The sequence below is a fragment of the Budorcas taxicolor genome, chromosome 9 (assembly GCF_023091745.1).
Source record: "Budorcas taxicolor isolate Tak-1 chromosome 9, Takin1.1, whole genome shotgun sequence".
Lineage (NCBI taxonomy): Eukaryota > Metazoa > Chordata > Mammalia > Artiodactyla > Bovidae > Budorcas > Budorcas taxicolor.
Window position 1 is genome coordinate 53,931,277 of NC_068918.1, and position 23,915 is coordinate 53,955,191.

Here is a 23,915-nt window from a genome sequence, read left to right on the forward strand (position 1 = left end):
CAAATCCTACTTTCTTAAAATCTCTTCTCATCACTCAAGATATATTTATTGAGTTTATATTTATTGCCATTTATAGTTCCTGGAAAGGTTTAATATCATCAGAAAAGTAAGTGGAAAACTGTTTATCATTAAACATCATAAGACTTCCAGAGATGAATACTGTTCTACAGACTATAAAATTGAAGTACCTTGTTGCTGACTATAAATATTTTATATTTGCACATTGCCAGAATATGTACTCTACAAGGAGCTCATGTTGGCTCAGTGGTATCCTCACTCTGTAAAGATCATCTAACAGGCACATGAGTGCCAGTCCGCATTCTGATTTTTGGTAAAATAGGCCACGGGGAAGTAGGCCATGTCGCTTACATATTGTCATCTGTCTCTATGACCAAGCCCTGTGGAAAGGAGCAGTCTTTATTTATCAGGCTTCCCTGGTGGCTCAGACGGTAAAGAATCTGCCTGCAATGCAGGAGGCCTGGGTTCAATCCCTGGGTCGGGAAGATCCCTTGGAGGAGGGCATGCCAACCCACTCCAGTATTCTGTCCTGGAGAATCCCCATAGACAGAGGAGCCTGGCAGGCTACAGTCCATGGGGTCGCAAAGAGTCAGATAGATATGACTGAGTAACTAAGTACAGCACAGGTTTATCAAGCACCCTTATTTCTGAGACAAAGCTAATAGGAAGGAGAAGGCAGGACAATACAAAAACCACACAAGCAAAACACAGCCAGAATCGAGCACTGCTGGCAGAAGGTTCTAGTGTCTCCCATCCTAGAGTCTTAGATGACAAGCCACTTCTTTAGCATAAAGTTGTGATATTTTGTTGTTGTTGTTAACTATCATCATTTTTTCCCCAGACAACTGTAAACAACCATCCAATATCTTACTGTCCCTTAGAAAATTCTTATTTTCTGTTACTTTCGGCATTTCCTTTTATCAGTTCCATATAATTGGACTCAGGCACCTATATATCTGAGAGGTACATTTCTTTTTCTAGATACAAAGATGTACAGTAGAAATTTTTTTTGATGCTAGCCAATTATTGCTGGACAGATTAAATAAACCTTTGAGTAGTTGTTATAAGAAATGTGTTTACTCATAAGCAATAGGGAATTAAATCTATTATCTTGTAATAAGCTATTAGTTCAGTTCAGTTGCTCAGTTGTGTCCGACTCTTTGCGACCCCATGGACTGCAGCACGCCAGGCCTCCCTGTCCATCATCAAATCCCGGAGTTTACTCAAACTCATGTCCATTGAGTCAGTGATGTCATCTAACCATCTCATCCACTGTCATCCCCTTCTCCTCCCACCCTCAAACTTTCCTAGCATCAGGATCTTACCAAATGAGTCAGCTCTTCGCATCAGGTGACCAAAGTATTGGAGTTTAAGTTTCAACATCAGTCCTTCCAATGAATATTCAGGACTGATTTCCTTTAGGATGGACTGGTTGGATCTCCTTGCAGTCCAAGGGACTCTTAAGAGTCTTCTCCAACACCACAGGTCAAAAGCATCAATTCTTGAGCGCTCAGCTTTCTTCACAGTCCAACTCTCACATCCATACATGACTACTGGAAAGACCATAGCCTTGATTAGACGGACATTTGTTGGCAAAGTAATGTCTCTGCTTTTTAATATGCTGTCTAGGTTGATAATAACTTTTCTTCCAGTGAGTAAGCGTCTTTTAACTTCATGGCTGCAGTCACCATCTGCAGTGATTTTGGAGCCCAAAAAAATAAAGTCTGACACTGTTTCCACTGTTTCTCCATCTATTTCCCATGAAGTGATGGGACCAGATGCCATGATCTTAGTTTTCTGAATGTTGAGCTTTAAGCCAACTTTTTTCACTCTCCTCTTTCACTTTCATCAAGAGGCTGTTTAGTTCCTCTTCACTTTCTGCCATAAGCATGGTGTCATCTGCATATCTGAGGTTACTGATATTTCTCCCAGCAATCTTGATTCCAGCTTGTGCTTCCTCCAGCCCAGCATTTCTCATGATGTACTCTGCTTGTAAGTTAAATAAGCAGGGTGACGATATACAGCCTTGACGTACTCCTTTTCCTATTTGGAACCAGTCTGTTGTTCCATGTCCAGTTCTAACTGTTGCTTCCTGACCTGCATACCGATTTCTCAAGAGTTAGGTCAGGTGGTCTGGTATTCCCATCTCTCTCAGAATTTTCCACAGTTTATGTGATCCACACAATCAAAGGCTTTGGCATAGTCAGTAAAGGAGAAGTAGATGTTTTTCTGGAACTCTCTTGCTTTTCTGATGATCCAGCAGATGTTGGCAGTTTGGTCTCTGATTCCTCTGCCTTTTCTAAAACCAGTTTGAACATCTGGAAGTTCACAATTCACGTTATTGCTGAAGCCTGGCTTGGAGAATTTTGAGCATTACTTTACTAGCATGTGAGATGAGTGCAATTATGCAGTAGTTTGAGCATTCTTTGGCATTGCCTTTCTTTGGGATTGGAATGAAAACTGACCTTTTCCAGTCCTGGAACCACTGCTGAGTTTTCCAACTTTTCTGGCATATTGAGTGCAGCACTTTCACAGCATCAGCTTTTAGGATTTGAAATAGCTCAGCTGGAATTCCATCATGTCCACTAGCTTTGTTCATTGTGATGCTTCCTAAGGCCCACTTGACTTCACATTCCAGGATATCTGGCTCTAGGTGAGTGATCACACCATCGTGATTATCTTGGTCTTAAAGATATTTTTTGTACAGTTCTTCTGTGTATTCTTGCCACCTCTTCTTAATATCTTCTGCTTCTGTTAGGTCCATACCATTTCTGTTCTTTATCGAGCCCATCTTTGCGTGAAATGTTCCCTTGGTATCTCTGATTTTCTTGACGAGATTTCTAGTCTTCCCATTCTGTTGTTTTCCTCTAGTTCTTTGCATTGATCGCTGAGGAAGGCTCTCTTATCTCTCCTTGCTGTTCTTTGGAATTCTGCATTCAAATGGGTATATTTTTCCTTTTCGCTTCTCTTTTCACAGCTATTTGTAAGGCCTCCTCAGGCAGCCATTTTGCTTTTTTGCATTTCTTTTTCTTGGGGATGGTCTTGATCCCTGTCTCCTGTACAATGTCACGAACCTCATTCCATAGTTCATCAGGCACTCTATCAGATTTAGTCCCTTAATTCTATTTCTCACTTCCACTGTATAATTGTAAGGGATTTGATTGAGGCCATACCTGAATGGTCTAGAGGTTTTCCCTACTTTCTTCAATTTAAGTCTGAATTTGGCAATAAGGAGTTCATGATCTGAGCCACAGTCAGCTTCCAGTCTTGTTTTTGCTGACTCTATAGAGCTTCTCCATCTTTGGCTGCAAAGAATATAATCAATCTGATTTCGGTGTTGACCATCTGGTGATGTCCATGTGTAGAGTCTTCTCTTGTGTTGTTGGAAGAGGGTGTTTGCTATGACCAGTGCGTTCTCTCAGCAAAACTCTGTTAGCCTTTGCCCTGCTTCATTCCGCATTCCAAGGCCAAATTTGCCTGTTACTCCAGGTGTTTCTTGACTTCCTACTTTTGCATTCCAGTCCCCTATAACAAAAAGGATATCTTTTTTGGGTGTTAGTTCTAAAAGGTCTTGTAGGTCTTCATAGAACTGTTCAACTTCAGCTTCTACAGTGTTTCTAGTCGGGGCCGAGACTTGGATTACTGTGACATTGAATGGTTTGCCTTAGAAATGAACAGAGATCATTCTGTCCTTTTTGAGATTGCATCCAAGTACTGCATTTTGGACTCTCGTTGACTGTGATGGCTACTCCATTTCTTCTAAGGGATTCTTGCACACAGTAGTAGATATAATGGTCATCTGAGTTAAATTCACCCATTCCAGTCCATTTTAGTTCACTGATTCCTAAAATGTTGACATTCACTCTTGCCATCTCCTGTTTGAGCACTTCCAGTTTGCCTTGATTTATGGACCTAACATTCCAGGTTCCTATACAATTTGCTGTTTAAAGCATCAGACCTTACTTCCATCACCAGTCACGTCCAGGACTGGGTGTTGTTTTTGCTTTGGCTCCGTCTCTTCATTCTTTCTGGAGTTGTTTCTACACTGATCTGGACTAAATTCTTCACGAATACTGAATTCCTATGCTGTACATCTTAAACTAATACAATATTGCAAGTCCACTGTACTCAAAAAAGAAAGAAATGTGTCCACTCAGAATGGAGACTCTGTAACTATTCTTATCTGATATCTTTTGCAGAGCTATCATTAGGTCCAGATTTTTCTATGTATTTACCTTAATACCTGTACTTTCCACTTTTTCTTTAGGAGAATAACTGTCTTTTTGCCAGGTGTAGAAATGTTTGATTTTTCACCTTGCTCTAATTTCAGTTGTTTCTGTCCTTTTGATGGTTTTCTTACAGAATAAAACTATGTGTGTGCATGTGAGTTAAAAGAATTGTTGTAACAGACAAACGAAAGTACAGGATGGTACCAACAAGAGCACAGGGTGAGACTAGAGACCTCAATTTTTGTTTTGAGACCGTAGTCATCAATCACGTAACTTCTCTGGGCCATGATTCCCTGCTTGGTGAAAAGAGACCTGAACTAAATGACCTGGCATTGCTTTCAGCTTTCAACTTCAGATTCTACAAACTCAGCCTAGGACTTTGTCTTGCATTCATCTCTTTTTTTCATTGGATCAAAAAGTTTCTCTTTATTTTTGTCCTTGAGTCAAATAGAAAAATATAATGAAGGTATATATTTGTGACTTCATTTTGGGGATGATCTATATCAGTGTTTTACAACCATCTTTTGTTATAACCCTTCTCAAGAGCTTTTTTAGCCATATTTTTCTTTGTGCCCACCCTCATGAAATTTTAATACCACATATTTGTCTAGATTATATACATATGTGTTTTATACACATGTAAGATTTTTTTTTGGCCCCGCACAAGACAGTTGTTGCCTCCATTCAGGATGCATGCTCTGTTTTATCAGGAGCATGAGGTGAGTACAGATGACATATTGATGACTCAACATTTCGAAAGACCTAGGAACTTTAAAAATTCTTCCAGCGTCATGTAGTGTGAAGCAAAAATATCTTTAATTTTTTTTCTTGTGATGAGAACTGTTAGGATTTACTCTCTTAACAACTTCATTATGTAAGATATGGCAGTGTGAATTTATCATTTTGTACATTATATCCCTAGTTCTTAGATTTATCTTTTACCTATGAGTTTATACCTTTTGACTACCATTACCCAATTCTACCCCCCAATCCCTTCCCTCTGAAATTCTACAAATCTGATCTCTTTTTCTGTGATTTTGTTTTTTAATTATAATTGACCTACTACACTGTTAGTTCCCAGTTCACAGCAGTGTAAGTGATTTTGTTTTCCTATATATTCAAAATGATCACCATGGTAAGTCTAGGTACAGTATGTCACCATACAAGGTATTACTTAGTTATTGACTGTATTCCCCATAAGGTAATTAAAATAATTTTGAAGTTCAATATTTAAATAATGTTTACTTAAAATTTCATAGTTTATTGGTTTGTTACTTTTAATATTTCATACTGTGTGCAAACTGGATACTTAACCAGAGATAAAGTAGAATTTTAGTCAAAGAATTTATGGTATTTTTCAGATATTTTAGAAAATATTGCTTATGAGTGATCCAAGGCTTTGGAAGAGTAGCTAGAAGATACCTGTTCAGGTGTTGTATTACCTATGCTTTAAATATGTTCTTTAGGAAAGCATATTGCAGAAAAGTGACAGGAAGGCGATTCTTTCCAGTAAAAGCTTAACAAATCATAAAGCGTTTACCTAGAAACACTTTGCCTAGAGCTATTTAGTTATTATTACTACTTGTTCCAGAGCTTTTATTTATTTTTGATCTTTTCACAGCACTTCCATAATTCTTTTCCCAAAGCTGATTGTGTTATTAATTGCTTTGTAGCTAAGCATGGTATTGGGATTATAGAAGCATGGGTACTGTACCTGAGGCTGAGGAGTAACAGTAGCTCTTAATTAGAAAAGTTTCATTACTGTTAAATAGGTGAAACAAATCATTACCCAGATCTGCATAGTAAGTTAATCTATGGCCTTTTTTTTTTTCAGAGATCTTGCAGCTGCTATAGATAGAATGGAAAAGTATAATTTTGATAAAATGATCTATGTGGTAAGTAATCACAGTAAAAAAAACAAGAGGTTATGATGCCTGCCTCATGAAAAGTGCAAAGATAGAAACTGAAAGCCTTGTTGAAAAACTATGCAAAAATAATTTGTCAAACTATAGAAAGAATTCAGTGGTAAGTGTGTTTATGGTGGCAACCACTATGTTTAAAAAAAAACTTTAAAAATGAAAGAGTTCACATTGCTTCATATTAAAAGAAAATTACACAAAAGAATGGTTATGTGTAATGAATATATATGTGTCATAATGCATTTTTTAAAAAAAACTTTTTACTTTAAATATTTTAGGACTCACAAGTTTCAGAATAGTACAGTTTCCATATTACCTTCCGGAGAAGGCAGTGGCACCCCACTCCAGTACTCTTGCCTGAAAATCCCATGGACAGAGGAGCCTGGTAGGCTGTAGTTCACAGGGTCACTAAGAGTCGGACACGACTGAGCAGCTTCACTTTCATACATTGGAGAAGGAAATGGCAACCCACTCCGGTGTTCTTGCCTGGAGAATCCCAGGGACGGGGGAGCCTGGTGGGCTGCTGTCTATGGGGTCACACACAGTCAGACATGACTGAAGCAACTTAGCAGCAGCAGCAGCATATTACCTTCAGTCTTCCTCAAAGATAATATCTTATATAACAATGATACTTTGTTGATACCAGGAAACTAACATTGGTAGAGACCCTAATTAAATTTCAGCAATATTTACAGACACTTATGTTAGGGCCTGGTTTGTGGAAGGATGGGGGGATGGTTGTGAAATTTTATCACATGTATGTTCGGGTAACCTTCACCACATTCATGATACAGAACTGTGCCATCACAAAACAACTTCTTTCATGGCAACCACTTAGTAATCGTGCCTTCCCCCGACCCTCACCCCTGGCAGCCACTGCCCTGTTCTTCATAATACAGTTTTGTCACTTTGAGAATGTTCTATAAATGGATTCACACTAGGTAACCTTTTGAGATTGGCTCTTTTCACTCAGTATAATGAATGCCCTTGAGATCCACCCAAACTCTTGCATATGTCAGTGGTTTGTTCCTTTTATGCTGAGTAATATTCTGGTCTCCTCTTCCCTTCCTTTCTTTCCATGTGAAACCTTCGTTTCTCCTAAGGGGGAGAAATTGCTATTAAATGTCTTTTTAGTGCTTAGTTCTGGCCTTCTTGGAGATAAAGGTCACAATAGCTGAGAAAGGAGTAATTTAGGTAGAATACTCAGTGGAGTGCTGCAGCTCTTCCTGCTCTTGTAGAGCACTCTGCTTAGACATTCTTCCAGTGACATCCTCCTTGTATGTTTATTTAAAACTGATCCACTGATAATGACTCTAGACTGTCAAAACTCAAATATTTTAATATTATTTATGTCCAACGTATTTTAGATTTAATGGGCTTCCCTGGTGACTCAGTCATAAAGAATCCACCTGCCAATGCCAGAGACATGGGTTTGATCCCTTAGGTCTGGAAGATCAACTGGAGAAGGAAATGGCAACCTACTCCAGTATTCTTGCCTGGGAAATCCCATGGACAGAAGACCATAGTAGGCTACAGTTCATGGGGCCGCAAAGAGTTGGACACAACTTAGCAGCTAAACAACAACACTGTAGATTTAACTTATCACTGTTCTTTGACTTAAATACACTTTTTTTTCTCAAGACAGATAAAGGGCAAAAAAAGCATTTTCAGCAAGTGTTCCAGATGCTGCAGATTATGGGATATGACTGGGCAGAAAGGTACAGTCTGCGTGATTCTTTTTTTTTTTTTTATTATACAAAATTAATTTCTTTAATTTGACGAACATTTTTTTTTTGAGTTCTACTTTTTTTTAATATAGATTTATTTATTTTAATTGGAGGCTGATTACTTTATAATATTGTATTGGTTTTGCCATACATCAACATGAATCCGCCACGTGATTCTAAATTGCCTTCTCAAAAGCATTCAACTGTTGCTAGGTCAGCCATATCCAAAAATGTACCAAGTTGTTAAAGATTTTCATTCAAACTTTACTTTTTTGTTTCAAGCTGTTAGTGTGGAAAAACACTTGTTCTTTGCACTTAGTTTTACATGGTTAATTAAATTTCTATCATCTAAACATTTAATAAATGGTTTTATTAGATAACTGCTCTCAATGGTTTGATTTTCAGAATGCTTAATTCCCATCTCCTTTTTTCATAAAAGCAACTAACAATCTAATCATATCCTGTGACTATGAAATGAGGTTGTGTGTTTAACGTCTTCTGTGGCACACAACACATCACAGCATGTTTCACTTTTTATTGATTACAGGAGTTAAAAGTTCAAACTGTTCTCTGTAAGTGTCTTGTTACACACTTTGATCAGCAGCTCCTTTTCAGTTTTCAGTGAACTAAATGCCTGCTGCTCCATTTCAGGTGCCAGCACGTGCCCTTTGGCGTAGTGCAGGGAATGAAAACTCGGAGAGGAGATGTTACTTTTCTGGAAGATGTTCTAAATGAGATTCGATTGAGGATGCTACAGAACATGGCTTCTATTAAGAGTAAATTCATTGTTTTGTTACAGGCATAACTCACGTCCACTCTTATGTTTTGCTGGACTTCTTGTGCAGTGTGATTTATTCTGACCATCCTTCTTGGAACTTTCACTAACCTTGTCAAAAATAGCTTCACTAATTCAGGGTGCTAGGGTTTGGTGCTTGCTACTTGGCTGTGGCTTGGTCCAGTAATGTGAATCGATACACCCTGAGCCTCTTTGCCCAGGCAGCTCCAGCATCGTCACTCCACAGCTGGAGTGGTTATGCAGAGTCCCTGTATTCCATAATTGAAGCAAGTCACAAGTCCTCATGGCTTTGTGTAAGCTTCACCTTTGGAAAAAGAAGTAACAGAAGTAAAGAAGTCTAATGTCTTACATGGGATATTTGTAAGAAAAATCATGTCTCTTCCCTTTTAAAGAAGGCTTGGGAAACATCATTAGCAAAGTTAAGTCCGCCCAAATTAGGCAAGTAAAGTACCCACTGTGCACCTGTTTGTTCCTGATGCTGTCCACATATGTTTTGGCAGGTTTCCCCAGGTGGCATTAGTGGGAAAGAACCGCCTGCCAATATAAGAGACAGAGGTTTGATCCCTGGGTTGGGAAGATCCCCTGGAGAAGGGAATGGCCACCCACCCCAGTATTCTTGCCTGGAGAATCCCATGGACAGAGGAGCCTGGCAGGCTACAGTCACAGGGTCGCAAAGAGTTGAACACAACTGAAGCAACTTAGCACACACAGCACATCTCCACTTCAGTCCTGGGTTTTGTACAGTTTCACGCAAGGTGAAAGTAGCTACCTTTGTCTGTTTCAGCGACCAAAGAGCTGGAGAATCCCCAGGAGACAGCAGAGCAAGTGGGACTTGCAGCCCTCATCATTCAGGTCTGTGTAAACTGCTTCCTGGGAGGGAAAGCGTTTGATTTGGTGCTGTAACAACTCCTCACGCTGAAGATTTCCTGTCGTTTTAGGACTTCAGAGGTTTCCTGCTGTCTGACTATCAGTTCAGCTGGGATCGGGTTTTCCAGAGCCGCGGGGACACGGGAGTCTTCCTGCAGTACACACACGCCCGCCTCCACAGGTGACAAGGGGCTGCAGGGAAATACAGGATGGCTCTGGCCTTCTCAGGGTGAGGCCTGGGTGGAGTGATTCCAAGACCAAAGGCTCTGTTTTCTGCACTTCTCCAACATCTAACATTCAAAGCTAGGTGAAGTCCGGTGGACCTCCTGTTATATTTGCATCTTGAGGGGGTTTTTGAACATTTATTTATTGCACACCTATATAACAGTGCTTTTCTGTGTATTACCTTATTTAGCACTCAGAATAATCCCGCCAAGGAATATACTCCATTTTCAGATGAAGAAACAGATTTAGGAAAAATTGAGGCATTGAGTCAAATGATGTTAGCTTCCAAGTCTGGGACTAGGTTAAGGAGAGTGAGAGTATGCATGCTGGGATGATGTTCCTTACTTGCAATTATTCATACCACAGCTGACTTGCTTAATCCTTTGTTGTGTTTAAACTTTTGACAACAGTCTGGAAGAGACTTTTGGATGCGGTTATCTCAATGACTTCAACACTGCCTGCTTACAGGAGCCACAATCTGTTTCCATTCTCCAGCATCTTCTCAGGTATGGTGTCCTAACAAGATCCAGTCTGCTTCTGCCCCGTGAAGGGACTGTTGTCATTTGCTGACCACTGAGGTGAACAGGCCAGTGACTATAGACAGCACTTCTCCAAAGATGTGACCAAAAAGTGAGTGCCTACCCTTTGAGAGCAGACAGAGGGCATGCTCACGGCTAATCCTGAGGCTTTAAATACAGTATCACCATTAAATTAGCCCAGATGCCTAACATCCTTTAGATCAAAGTATGAGAACGTAAAGCCTAGTAAAAGCAAAAACTTTTAAGTTTCAGAAGCGATCATCTTCTCACCCTGTGATAAGTGGAGGAAAATCCCTGCCTTTGGGCACCTTCCCTGAGACCATAAGCCTTTCATTTGCCTCTTGGCTTCAGTGCAGCCTTAAATACACTGGGCGGGAGACCATACTTCTGAGCTCTCACCAGAATCATCAGTGAAGCCGTACTTGTCAGGAGAAACTGACTAATCTACGGAATATCTGGAAGAGATGTGGATGCTTGACAACAAGGGCATTTTCTCTGATTGCCACACAGTGGTCTGTGGTTCTTTCCTGGGAAGAGGGGTTAGTTTACTTACATTTATCTTACTTTTGAGGAAAAAATAAGCCAACCTGGTTTTCTTGGCAGTGAATAGCCTCTGCTCGATTATGTTCCTAAACATGGCTGGAGACTGTGTACATTTAACAGATATGATTTAAGTCCTTGCTTTAGGCTAGGCCTACAGGATTTCAAGATAATTTTAAAAGTACCTGCCATGGAGGAATTTGTAAGAAAGAAAAATATGCCTTCACCTTCAAATTTACACAAGGTTGTTTTTCATATGTCTAATACTGTTAATGATATCAAGTCAACCTTTCACCATCTTTGTCTTAGCATCTTAGCTGAGTGTAATACGTGCCCACCCTTCCCCTGCCAAACACTCCTCTCATATTTCTTTTAGGTTCGACGAGGTACTTTATAGGTCATCTCAAGACCTTCAGCCCAGGCACATTGTCAGCTACCTTCTAACTCTAAGGTACTTTATAAACTTGCTATTTTCAGGCATTAAGTGTTTGAGACCTGATATGACAAAGGACCTTTCTTTCTAAAGGTTTCCCATAGACAAATCCGTCAGCCTAAAAAATTACACACTTCAAGTTACAGGACTTCTTGCTTCATCTTTGCACGTTAGCAGTTAATGTTCATTCACTCAGTGATTGAAGGTCCCGTCACTATCGTCCAGTGAATGGGAACCAAATCATGGATGGTCACAGTAGAGTGCATGTTAGGACAGAGTGGACATGAGGGGCGAGGTTAGGGCTCGCAGCCTAGGCTCGAGGGATCAGAGGAGGGGAGTAGATGTGAGCCAGGAGAGACAAGGTGGCAGAGGAGGGAAGAGCCCAGAGCTGGGCAAGAACATGACACACTCAGGGAACTACAAACGCAGTTCTGGGAGAATGAGAAACACGCGCGGCCTTCTGAAGCGTTCCAGCTTATGTTCAGGACAGTGAGGCCCATAAACAAAGTTTTAAGCAGAGGCACAGGAAAGTCGGTCTGATAGAGGGTAGAGGATGAATTGGAAAGCAAACAGGTGACACTTTGATAGAAGTTTCGCAGTGGCTGTTTTAGAAACTCTGAATAGAGGTTGCGTCTTATAGCAACAAAGTTGTAGCTTCTCATAAAGCTATTTAAGAAAGGAAGTATTTGCTTTTACTCAAGGTTTATTGAAATCAGAGATTTACTGGGACTTTTTTCTTGATCATGCTTTTTACCAGGTTTATAGATTTTAGTTTTCTTTTAATTTTCACTTAGACATATAGAGATGAAGAAGCCAGAAAATCTTTATTGTCACTTAATCATTGAAACCAATGTCATAAGCATCATTTCTGTGGCACAGTATTCTTCTTGCTGCCGTAACCTAAACAGAAAAAATACTTTAAGAGTGGCCAGTGTGTGCAGAGTAGGTTGACAACTAGTCTTACGCCACCACCTCACTATACAGAGGAGACAGGCCAGGCAGTGTTACATCTCATCCTGAGGGATGCCTAAATAAAGGAAAGCTAATTATTAGAAAATAATCCCCTGTGCTTATAAAACAGTGAAATCATAACCTTGAAGAACAACAAACTTGTAATCATAATGCCACCCAGTATTATTAATAGTAGTGTTAGTTGCTCAGTCGTGTCTCTTTGTGACCCCATGGACTGTAGCCCACCAGGCTCCTCTGTCCTTGGGATTCTCCAGGCAAGAATACTGGAGTGGGTTGCCATGCCCTCCTCCAGGGGGTCTTCCCGATCCGGGGATCTTCCCTGGGCCTCCTGCATTGCAGATTCTTTACCGTCTGAGCCACCAGGGAAGCCCCAGTAGTAGAACCAGGACCAAAAGTCTAAGACCGGGGTTTCGTGTGTTTCACTTTGCCAGTTAGCGACAAGCAGTGAATTCAGTCTCATCTGTTCAGCTTTGGAAATCCCTTCAGTGGCTCTAGGCTTTGACTTGTCCAAATTGAAGGAGTGCGATTAGATGTCAAGCTTATATGTCACCCAGGAAACTCCCGCTGGTTCTGATCCTTTCTCTCTTGCTGTTTCAGTCACCTCGCTGCGGTGGCACACAGAACACTACACATCAGAAACAGTCCTCCTGAGGTGGCCGGGGTATGTCGTATCCAGTTTCTCACTGTCATCTCTAGCATCCGCAGACTGTTACTACTGACTCAGTCTTGTAAATGTTCCTAAAATAGCATCCTGTTGTCAGACTACAACAGTGTACTTATATACTCAGGCAGTAACTGGAATTAGGCTGTAACAATCAACATTTCTTTCCAACATACGACAAGACGTTTTCCTGCATCAGGTGATGGAGTGATGAGTTCCCCTCATCTGAAGCTGTACTTGACGGTGTTTCCGTCACTCCCATCCCAGCACCCTTGAGTACCAGTCTTCCTAAAACAAACTCTAGGAATTTGTCTTTTTTTGCTCACACCCAACCCTCAGGCACTGGAGAAATTTTTCCTACTTTAATTTAGAAGCATGTTAGAATTACTTCTAAAAGCAATTTTACTTACTCAGTTATAGTTAGTCTGTTACTGGCTTGACCTTTGATCATTCTTTATTTTGTAGGCCAGACTTCACCTTTTCAGAGCTGTCCGCTCAGTCTTAGCCAACGGAATGAAACTTCTTGGAATAACACCCGTATGTAGAATGTAATTTCTAATTAAATTGCTTTTAAAATACTAAATTCTAGTTATCTATTCTTATATGCCTTGCTATTTAGAATAGAATTGAAACTATTATTCTGTGTCAGAATCTATTTTATTGTCTATATTTTATTAAGTGATTTGTCAACTTATTAAATCTTTATCTTTTAAAAAAATCATCTGAGTTCCCTCATGGTCAATAAGTACTAAACAGACTTTGATAAAACTAAGTGAAGCCTTTTTAAAGTCACTTTGGTCTACTGGAGACAAAGGACTAGAGTTTAAACTCTGGCTTGAGGGTTTCTGTTCTTTAATAGAAGTATAGTTGATTTATAATATTACATTATTTTCAGGTGTACGTAGTGATTCACTATTTTTATAAATTACACTGTATTTAAAGTTAATACAAAATAATGACTGTATTTCCCTGTGCAACGCAACATATCTTTCCTCTTTACTTGTTTTATACATAGTAGTTTGTATCTCTTAAGCTCTACCCGTTTCGCTTCTCCCCACTTCCCAGTGGTGACCGCTGGTTTGTTCTCAGTATCTGTCTTTGTTGTATTCATTTGTTTTACTTCTAAGATTCCACATATAAGTGATAATAGGAGTATCTGTCTTTGTCTGACTTATTTCACTAAGCATAATAACTCTAGGCCCGTCCATATTGTTGAAAATGCCAAAAATGTCAAAATTTCATTTTTTTATGGCTAATATTCATGTATATACACATCTTCTGTTGCTGGATACTATGTTGCTTCCACATTTTTGCTATTACAAACAATGCTGCTGTGAATCTGGGGGTGGGGGTGGGGGGCATAGCTCTTGGGTGTTTTTGTTTTCTTTGGATATACCCAGGAGTAGAATTGCTGGATCATAGCTCTATTTTTAGTTTTTTGAGGAACCTCCATATGGTTTTCCAAAGTGGCTGCACCCATTTAGATTCCCACCAACAGGGGGAGGTAGTCCCTACTGTCTCTGAGCACAGGTGCACACACTCCACTCTAGTGGCACCTAGGCCTGCCCCGGCCCTCCTGTCCCACCAGCCCCCCGACCAGCCAAGGGGGCTGGCTGTGTCTGACCCAGGGCTGAGGTGCCCAGTATGTGTGTTGAACTGCTCACTCCCAGGATTCTCCACCCGTGTGATCTCCCTTCTTCTGAGTCCCCTCCCTGGGGCACCAGTCCCAAACTGCTGCTTCTCCTCCCTTCCTACTGATTCTGGATGTTTCTTACAACCTTGGTGTATAAGTCTTTCTGCCCATTTCCAGTTATTTCTCAGTGAGACCTGTTCCACATGCTGATGTATGTGTGTTCGTGGGGTGAGGTGAATTCTGGCTTGAGGTTTCTTACTAGACCATTCATCCAGAAACTCTTCTTATAAATAAGATTATTTGTTTTTTTTTAAAACTTGTGAAGAAAAATCTCAATTTTCTTAGGATTATGAGTATTCTTAATAAATTTAGGGGGACCAAAATTAAGCTTTTTTGCCAATACAGTTGACTACTCCCAGAGAACAGGTCTTGTACTTATCTTTTCATTGCTGTGTACAGGTAACTGTTAGCACACTACATGAACTGGGGCACTGAATACATTTGAATAACAAGGAATTACTTTACAGATACCGACTTAGGATCTTTGTAAATTAGTCCATTAAAGCATATTTGAAATGGAGTTTCCCAGTTTCGTGTATCTGCATATTGTTAAGTACATTTACCTGCTTAGGGAACATGAGTAGGATGTGACCTGTTTGATAGGTTCAGCTATCCTCATCTGAGAATTTCCATTCTGATCTGCTAAAATTTATTCTAACTATTGCTACTAGAAGTCTTCTGAATACCAATGACAGTCTATTTTTATGCATAGAGAAGCCAATTAGCATGAACTAAAGCTTCTTTAGTTGAGTGAGCTTAGGTTTATATTGGCCAAGTATCGTATACATTGTTAATCCTAGAAAAGACTCCAAGTTTAAGTGAATTAGCTTCCAGATTGCTAATTCTCTACTTAAAGTATCAATATTTCTTCAGCATAAATCAGCTATGGAATAAAAACATAAATTGGGACATGTTTTACAGGTCTAGTATCCCCCGCCTCTTCTTTGAAAAAACATTCCCCTTCCCAGATCCTTAGTATTCCTAGCTTCCTTAGTATTTGAATCTTGAGTAAAATGACACAGGGGCAATGATTGTTAGAGCCAAGTCTTTGAAAAAGTAGCTCCCTGAAAGAAATGTACATTAATTCCTACAGCCTAGAGCCCTCAATTCAGTTCAGTTCAGTCGCTCAGTCATGTCCGATTCTTCGCAACCCCGTGAATCACAGCACGCAAGGCCCCTCTGTCCATCACCAACTCCCGGAGTCTACTCATCAATTCTTCGGCACTCAGCCTTCTTCACAGTCCAACTCTCACATCCATACATGACCACTAGAAAAACCATAGCCTTGACTAGACGGACCTTTGTTGGCAAAGTAATGTCTCTGCTTTTTAATATGCTATCTAGGTTGGTAATAACTTTCCTTCCAAAAAGTAAGCGTCTTTTAATTTCATGGCTGCAGTCACCAGCCACAGTGATTTTGGAGCCCAAAAAAATGAAGTCTGACACTGTTTACACTGTTTCCCCATCTATTTCCCGTGAAGTGATGAGACCAGAGGCCATGATCTTAGTTTTCCGAATGTTGAGCTTTAAGCCAACTTCTTCCCCTCTCCTTTCACTTTCATCAAGAGGCTTTTTAGTTCCTCTTCATTTTCTGCCGTAAGGGTGGTATCATCTGCATATCTGAGGTTATTGATATTTCTCCCGGCAATCTTGATTCCAGCTTGTGCTTCTTCCAGCCCAGTGTTTCTCATGATGTACTCTGCATATAAGTTAAATAAGCAGGGTGACAATATACAGCCTTGACGTACTCCTTTTCCTATTTGGAACCAGTCTGTTGTTCCATGTCCAGTTCTAACTGTTGCTTCCTGACCTGCATACAGGTTTCTCAAGAGACAGGTCAGGTGGTCTGGGATTCCCATCTCTTTCAGAATTTTCCACAGTTTGTCGTGATCCACACAGTCAAAGGCTTTGGCATAGTCAATAAAGCAGAAATAGAAGTTTTTCTGGAACTCTCTTGCTTTTTCGATGATCCAGCCTAGAGCTCTACAGTCTTACAAATTCCTTTTGTTGTTGTTTAATGCTAGCTAGAGTTGTGCAGAGTCGGACACAACTGAAGCGATAGCAATAGCAGCAGCAGAGTTGCTTTATAGCCCTTTTTTGCAACTTGATGGAAGTCCACATATAGAAAGTAAAAAACTTAATGGTTTGGTTTGTGTTTATGCTTAAGTATTATCTTAATGGTCATATCTACAATACAAGTAGTGAGCAAACCGATTTCATATAATAAATTAAGTTTATTGCTGAATTTTCCCATATCATAGAAATTTTTTTAAAAAACACTGAAATTTCACAAATTATTGAGAGCCTGACAGTTACATACTTTATTAAAAAAAGTACAAAAGTGACATTAGAAATATTTTTTGAAGAAAAGTATATCCTCTAACAGCAAAGAAATATGAATCCAGACAATGAATGGCACAAAGACAGCACTTAAAGGGGTATTCAGTCACCACCCATACATCATTGTCTGAGTTTCTAAATAGATTCAGTTGAAGTTACACATTCAGTTTGTTTCTGAACTAGCCTGTCTTGTTTTTGCCTCCCTTTTGTAAGAAAAGAGTTAGGTGCATTGCTGCTGGGACTAAATACTGTACATGCCTTGGAGAATAAGGAGGGGTCAACCCTTCTCCCCTGGTACCTGAACAAGAGAACAGTTAGTACAGAAATGGCTTTGGCACTTTAACCTTTAACATAACCCCAAACCTCATTAATTGAATATTGCAGCCTCGCATGATTTTTTTTTAAACACCACATCATCTCCATACTTTTATATATACATTATTATATATACAATAATAAAAATCCTTCATTCTTAAAACAGGTTGATTCCAAACAGGTCACATTAAAACTCTGCAATTCATTCACATAGCTTTCTTAATTCTTAGGCCAACAGTTTTTGTTTTTTAAATCTACCTTCTGAAATTGACTTAAGGCTCTAGTTTAATATAAATGGTTTAGTCTTAGTAGGATTCTCTTTTGAGGCTAAAGTCACACACCGATGACTCTCTCTTTTGAATCTGTTTCTCCTTGTTGGACGGATGTAGTGTCTTGTCTGGGTAAGCCATAGAGATATATAGAAACACAAACAAGAAGAGTACCCAGAGCAAAGGTGAGTGCTGGAAAGGAAAAAAAAAAAAAGAGCTTAATCTGTACTTGTGCCCTTAAAACTACGTAACAATGATCAGTTTAAAACTTTGAAGACTTTCAACTGTGGGTTTACACTATCAGATTGTATGGAAAATAAATTTTAAGTGTTCTGTATTTTGATGGTAAGGTTTAGAAAAGTAATCAATTCGAGCGCCACCCCCCCACCGCAGAAAAACGTGGTAAAGTCAAGGGAGTGACAATCACTGACTACACACTTTTCAGGAACACACATATCACCGTCTTGGGTCACTGACCAAGAGCATACGAGCATCCCTATATGCTGACTGAAAGAGCAGGGAAGTATGGATTTTCCATGATACTAGAGTTAAAGTTTAGAGTAAAAGGTAGTTAGCAAATTCAAAAAGTTAGGTGACTAATGATTCAAACCTTTGAGGATTCCTGAGTAGCAAATGAGGTGGTGATTTAATCAGTAAACTTATATTTTCTGCTAACCTTTTTTTTAATCGTAATTCTGAAAATCAGGACATAATTGAATTACTTGCCCAACGTAGGCATTATATAACTAAATATTGTGTCAAACTGTATATTCTGTTCAAAACTAAGCCATATTCTATCTTAGGGAGTACAACGGCACAGTCTTACTATCTTTAAAAAAAATGTCATGCAGAGAAATGACATCGAGCCATGGATTTTAATTCATCCCTAACTAAGACAGAATAGCTTTTTTCCTTCAGAAAGGGGAGAAGAGGGTAAATTAAATAGAAACCTAAGATTGCTAAGACATTCTTAAGTTCCTTGACATCAGTCAGCCAGAACACTGACCAGAAAGCATTTACACTGTTCCCAGATATTCATTAGGAGTACAGGCATAGGATCTGTTGAGCATAAAGAGGGATCAAAATGCAAAGGGAAAATAAGAGAAGAAAAAACATCTAAAGGAGGGCCTAGAAATGGTAAGCGGCTGCCTCTATACAGAACACCTGTGTGCCAGGCACTGTTCGAATAAGCACTTCACCTAAAATAACCCTAGGAGATGGGTGATCTTGTTCCCAATTTACAGACACAGAAACTGAGACATGGGTTAAGTAACTTCCCCGAGGCTGTTCAGCTAATAAATGGTAAAAGCAAGATTTGAACCATACTATCAATTTTTTTTCTAAGATATGTACAACATTGATGTTCTTCTATTTGCATTTATAACAAAAGTCAGTTTTAAAATGAAATGTAAATATAGGCCAGATCTGATTCTTTTACTGAATGTTGGTATTTGACAGATTTTCCTCATGTATTAGTTTATGGTATAACTGATAAGTCAGTATCTCTGCTTAAATAATTCAGAAGCCAACTAATAGTGGATATGGCTAGGGAAAATTATATTAGAAGGACAAGCATAAAGGAGGTGCCAGAATGCCAGCTACAGTAATGAATTTATTACTTACATATTAAATGAAATAAAGATAGCTTTATGAAAGAAAATTTAGATTTGTAGTTTCAAAAGCAGTTTATACCCAAGTCTAAAACAGGAAGGTACAAACTAAGGGGGAAATGAAAGAAGTTTTAACTATTCTTTCCCTCAAAAAAAAAAAAGCCAAGTTTACTGTAATTCCCTGTGGTAAGCAGTTCCTCAAGTCCTGTTTCTTTCCTGGTGTACCTAGTCATACTGTATTCACACTGAAGCACTTAAGCTGTCTTGTAGATGATACCTGGGAAACAGGAAGGCCCTGACTGCAAAACTGCTCTTCCTACTGAGTAGCCTGCTCACTCTCACACAGAAGTAACACCCTTGGTTTAAGCTCTGGAACCACTTAAATAACCTAAGTACCGTGAACCCCACATTCCACACATATATGAACTGCTGTACTTCTAGGATAAATTATAGCAAAACTAAGGAATTTCTGTTAACACTATAAGCAACTGCCATATTTAATAAAAGATGAACCAAGGAAATGAGGAGCTCTTCCCTGTTAAAAACTTACAGTACAAACTAAAACATACTTATCTGTAATCCGAACAGCATCACTGAAGCGATGGTAGACAGGACAATAGCAGCTGCCGCCGAAAAACCTTTCATGATATTGTCTGTGTATTTGACCACAATAGACGTGTAGAGGCCTCCAACACTGGCAAGGACTTGTGTACAAAAAGAAAGAGAATCTTAACACTCATATGAAACATTCTATGACAGTGGGGCACTTTTCATCCTCAGAGATGCCATACTAATTTACCTAGGAAAATGCTATTTTCCTTAGAAGCAGCCATCTGAGAGAGTCTGTACTAAAAGTGAGTCGTAATTCCTATGAAACATTGTTTTTCAGATACCCAAAGGGCTACGTACTCTACTACTAAACTGTACACACTTATTGCTAACACATTAGGTACTTTTGATTGTGAAGGCAAAAATTGCTTTGGGATAGCTTTGCCACAAAAGTAAGTCAATAAAATCAAAATTACATTTTCAACCTAGTATTCTCAGTATCAAAGGAACAATTTTAAAATGCTATAAAGGCTTAAATGACATCTAACTTATATTACATAATATATACTATATTATTATATTTAATATTTTTTTTAAAAACGATCTACCTAGAACCTTTAATTCCTGGATACTTACAGATGACAAACCAGACATAATATGTGTAACCAAAGAAAAATCCTTTTTCTTTAATTTCAGCTCCATCTGACAAGTAGACGCCAACTAATGTCACAACAATCCCCGATAGATACATCTGAATGTTTCTCACCCAGAGGGAAGTGTCTGAACTCTTTAAAACTTTTTCAAAATATACTCCTGAAAGAAAATTAAGCATGCAAATATGAAATAGATATTATTAGAAATTAAAATGTCTTTCATTTAGAATAAAAATCTAAAGATATAAAGTATATGATTTAGGAAACAAAACATTTCACATTAATTTAATGCATGTTTATTATGCTGGTTATGACACATGGCACACTGAATATTACCAGTTTGTTTTTACAAAGCATATAGAATTAATAACCAAGAGGGAGCTTTCTAACCCACACTTAATGAGAAATTCTTAAGTTTCTGCCTTTATTACAGCAGTGAGCTAGATCACCAAAGCTGTCTACTAATGCCGCTGAAACACCTGGTGTGGTCGGCTAGAAAACTATACTGTTAAGAGTCAATTATCTGAATCATACTCCTATAGTATCTGCTTAATGATGAATACTCTCCACTTTGCAAAATAATCTATATAATCACCACCGGGAATTTTTTTCAGAATAAGTAACACAACCAAAATAAAATTTAAATAGAACTTGCTGAGTGAAGCCACTTTCCTTTCAAGCAGGGGTCCACAGGCCAAGCTCATACACACTGTCAGAAGGAGCATGAATTCCCTAACTAGACAATATGTTTTGTGTATATGTGCGTTTTTCTGCGGTTGATGATCCGTAGCTTTTTAGGTACTCCAAGAGAGCACATAACTTCTCCCTCAAAAAGTCACATAGCACAGCTCTAAGTTTTGTACTTAAAATGAATGCGTGTTTAACAAGAACATTAAAGAGTTTTGTTACAAACGCTAGCGACTCTGCCACTGGAGTACCCCTCAATTAAAATGAAATGAAAACCAAGATTTTTTTCTTTGATGAACCTGTGTTGGAAAGAGCCACAGAATGGAAACGAACATAATGGCTACTCCTATTTCTAACTTTGATTTTCCTCATCTGGAAAAACCATTTAACTATTCAGTTCTCAGTTACTCCAAGCATAGAGGGGTATTAAACCACCTACTGTTTCCTCACTTGTGTACTGAGAGGTTGAGCTAAACAGAATGTTGGACACACTTTAACTGTTCAAAATAGTGCTAAAAATCAAACAGTATATTATTCCAAGTGTAAGTCAATTTTTGTTTCTGATTTGTTGTTTAAGAATAAAAGTCTAGCATAATGCTGTCATTAAGTTTATTCCTAAATTTAGATTTTCCCCTCTTATCAAATGACTAGATGAAAAGAGAAAAAGATTACTTTCCCAGTCAAAAATAAAGTACTATAAAATAAAAAAATAGTCTTAACTCTTGAAATAGCACAAATAAATAATCAAGATGTATAGCTATAACTAATAAACCCTTTCAGTTTCTTCTCTGTAGGAACTATTTCTAAAACATCTCATTTCTTATATTGCACTTAACACTCATACTTTTGTCTCTTCTTGATTCAGTGAAGGATTGCTTTTCCCCACACATGTGAGTCCAGACTTCCAAGTTTATCTGATATTAGTGGTTTTGATTCTTCTCTCCCTTTTTGGCTCTTACTTCTGGGTACTAGGTTTTCTGAGGTATTTTTCACCTCCCTTTCCTCCCTACTCCATAATTCCTAATCTGTTGAAGCAGAGGAAGAAATTGAGATTACCAGGGAAATACACATAGCAGGCTGGTAACTAGCAACCTAAAGCAGCTGAATCTAGCCTGAGGTCAGTGTCAGAAAAATAGAAAAGTACTTGAGCTTTCTGATGGCTAACTTACTCCATTTTCAGAGGACTTTTTTCATTTATTTTGGGGTTCTTAGATGGACTGGGGATAGTCAACGATGACAAATACATTCTTAGATAACTGCAAAAATGAGTAAGGACTGAGATCTAAGCTGAGTTAACACTATTACATGCTTCCTAGAAAAACAATTTGACAACTGAATAAAGTGGTGCTTTTATGATTTACCTGCAAATCCTGAGCACAATACAGCAACAGCTATAGCGCCAAATCCTAATAGTGGATTCTGTTCCACCTGCAATAGTAATGTTTTAAAAGTTATTCCTAGTGACTAAAAATACAACTCATCCAAGAGATCAAATAAATGAATACAAAAATCTGTTTATAGTTCTACTGAAAGTATGTGTATCAGACACAGATTTTCCAGAGAATAAGACAGGACCAAACAAAATGCCATCCCAGGGACAAACAAAAGAATTAAGTTAAAAACATACTGGTCAAATCACAGCCACAATAAATGCTTGATAACCATGTGTACCTTCTTCCTAATAACACCCTAATGGCACCCAAGCACAGAATTGTGCATAGTCAACCACCTGTTGGCCTTCCCAGGCGGCGCTAGTGGTAAAGAACCTGCCTGCCAAGGCAAGAGACATAAGCAACACGGGTTCGCTCCCTGGGTTGGGAAGATCTGGAGGAGGGCATGGCAACCCCTCCAGTATCCTTGCCAGGAGAATCCCATGGACAGAGGAGCCTAGTGGGCTACAGTCCATGGAATCACAAAGAGTCAAACACGACTGCAACAATTTAGCATGCAAGCAGCTTTAACTTCTGACACCACCATAACTCAAGCCCTTATAGGATCAATCATGGAAATGATGACACTTTGACCTGTTTTATTCCCTATCATCTATGGGATAAAGGACTTGTAAGATTTCCAGCTTTACTGAATTTTTATCAGATATTAATAGCATGACTTTTATGTACTATATGCACTATTTTAGATACTAAATGAATAAAGAGGAAGCTGATACACAGCTCTGATTCTTAAACAGGTCACTAATGTAAAAGATTAACATGTATATATATTTATAATACTTTGCTAACAGATACAGGTATATGACCCCCCAACCTATTGTTCCAACTTTATTTCCTCTTTCCTACACTAATCCTCAGGAGCTTTCATCAGTCTTTTCTCAGAGATCAATATTATCTGAGTGGTAGCACTCAGAAACTACAGTCACGTGTCTCACCCTTTAATGTGATAAGCACATACCTTGTTCAAAACAAATAAGCCTGATATAAGGAGAGTATTACTTTAAGGACCTGAGAGAGAAAATATCTGCATGAAGATAAAAGAAATACAAGATATTATTAACTAATGATTCTGAAAGTATGGCCCCTGGAACAGCAGCAGCAGCAGCATCACCTGTTAGAAATGAAAACTGACAGGCATTCCCCAGACCTACCGAATCATAAACTGTTAGCCTCCACCCTCATCATCTGTTTAACCTTCCTGTTAATTCTGATGCACACTGTTGTTTTGAGGACCACTGCTACAGACTACAGTGGATAAACATGGATGCTTTCCTAATATAAACTATAAGACTGGCATAGAGATGAGAAAAAATAATGGAAGGACACTAGAAAGCTCAAGCTACTAAATATAATGTCTGACAAATTCTTGGCTTTTCTGCCAGTTTAATCTCTACAGTTAGGAAAAATGGTGATAGACACTGA

The 23,915-nt window shown here is 38.8% G+C and overlaps 2 protein-coding genes across 2 annotated transcripts in view; one reads left to right on the plus strand and one right to left on the minus strand.

Annotated features, from left to right (window-relative positions):
• RARS2 (arginyl-tRNA synthetase 2, mitochondrial) overlaps positions 1–13,531 on the plus strand; it is a 72,549-nt gene extending 59,018 nt beyond the window's left edge. Inside the window, exons 12-20 of the mRNA XM_052645784.1 lie at positions 6,082–6,142; positions 7,808–7,884; positions 8,545–8,669; positions 9,474–9,541; positions 9,628–9,737; positions 10,192–10,287; positions 11,237–11,311; positions 12,863–12,926; positions 13,392–13,531. Of these exons, the coding sequence (XP_052501744.1) occupies positions 6,082–6,142; positions 7,808–7,884; positions 8,545–8,669; positions 9,474–9,541; positions 9,628–9,737; positions 10,192–10,287; positions 11,237–11,311; positions 12,863–12,926; positions 13,392–13,478 (763 nt within the window). The 3' untranslated portion in view covers positions 13,479–13,531. The remainder of the gene's footprint in view (positions 1–6,081; positions 6,143–7,807; positions 7,885–8,544; positions 8,670–9,473; positions 9,542–9,627; positions 9,738–10,191; positions 10,288–11,236; positions 11,312–12,862; positions 12,927–13,391) is intronic.
• Positions 13,532–16,934: 3,403 nt separating this feature from the next.
• Positions 16,935–23,915, minus strand: part of SLC35A1 (solute carrier family 35 member A1) — a 29,068-nt gene continuing 22,087 nt past the window's right edge. The window contains exons 5-8 of the mRNA XM_052645884.1: positions 22,404–22,470; positions 20,339–20,515; positions 19,723–19,857; positions 16,935–17,735 (exon numbers count right to left, since the gene is read on the minus strand). Coding sequence (XP_052501844.1) covers positions 17,608–17,735; positions 19,723–19,857; positions 20,339–20,515; positions 22,404–22,470 — 507 coding nt within the window. The 3' untranslated portion in view covers positions 16,935–17,607. The remainder of the gene's footprint in view (positions 17,736–19,722; positions 19,858–20,338; positions 20,516–22,403; positions 22,471–23,915) is intronic.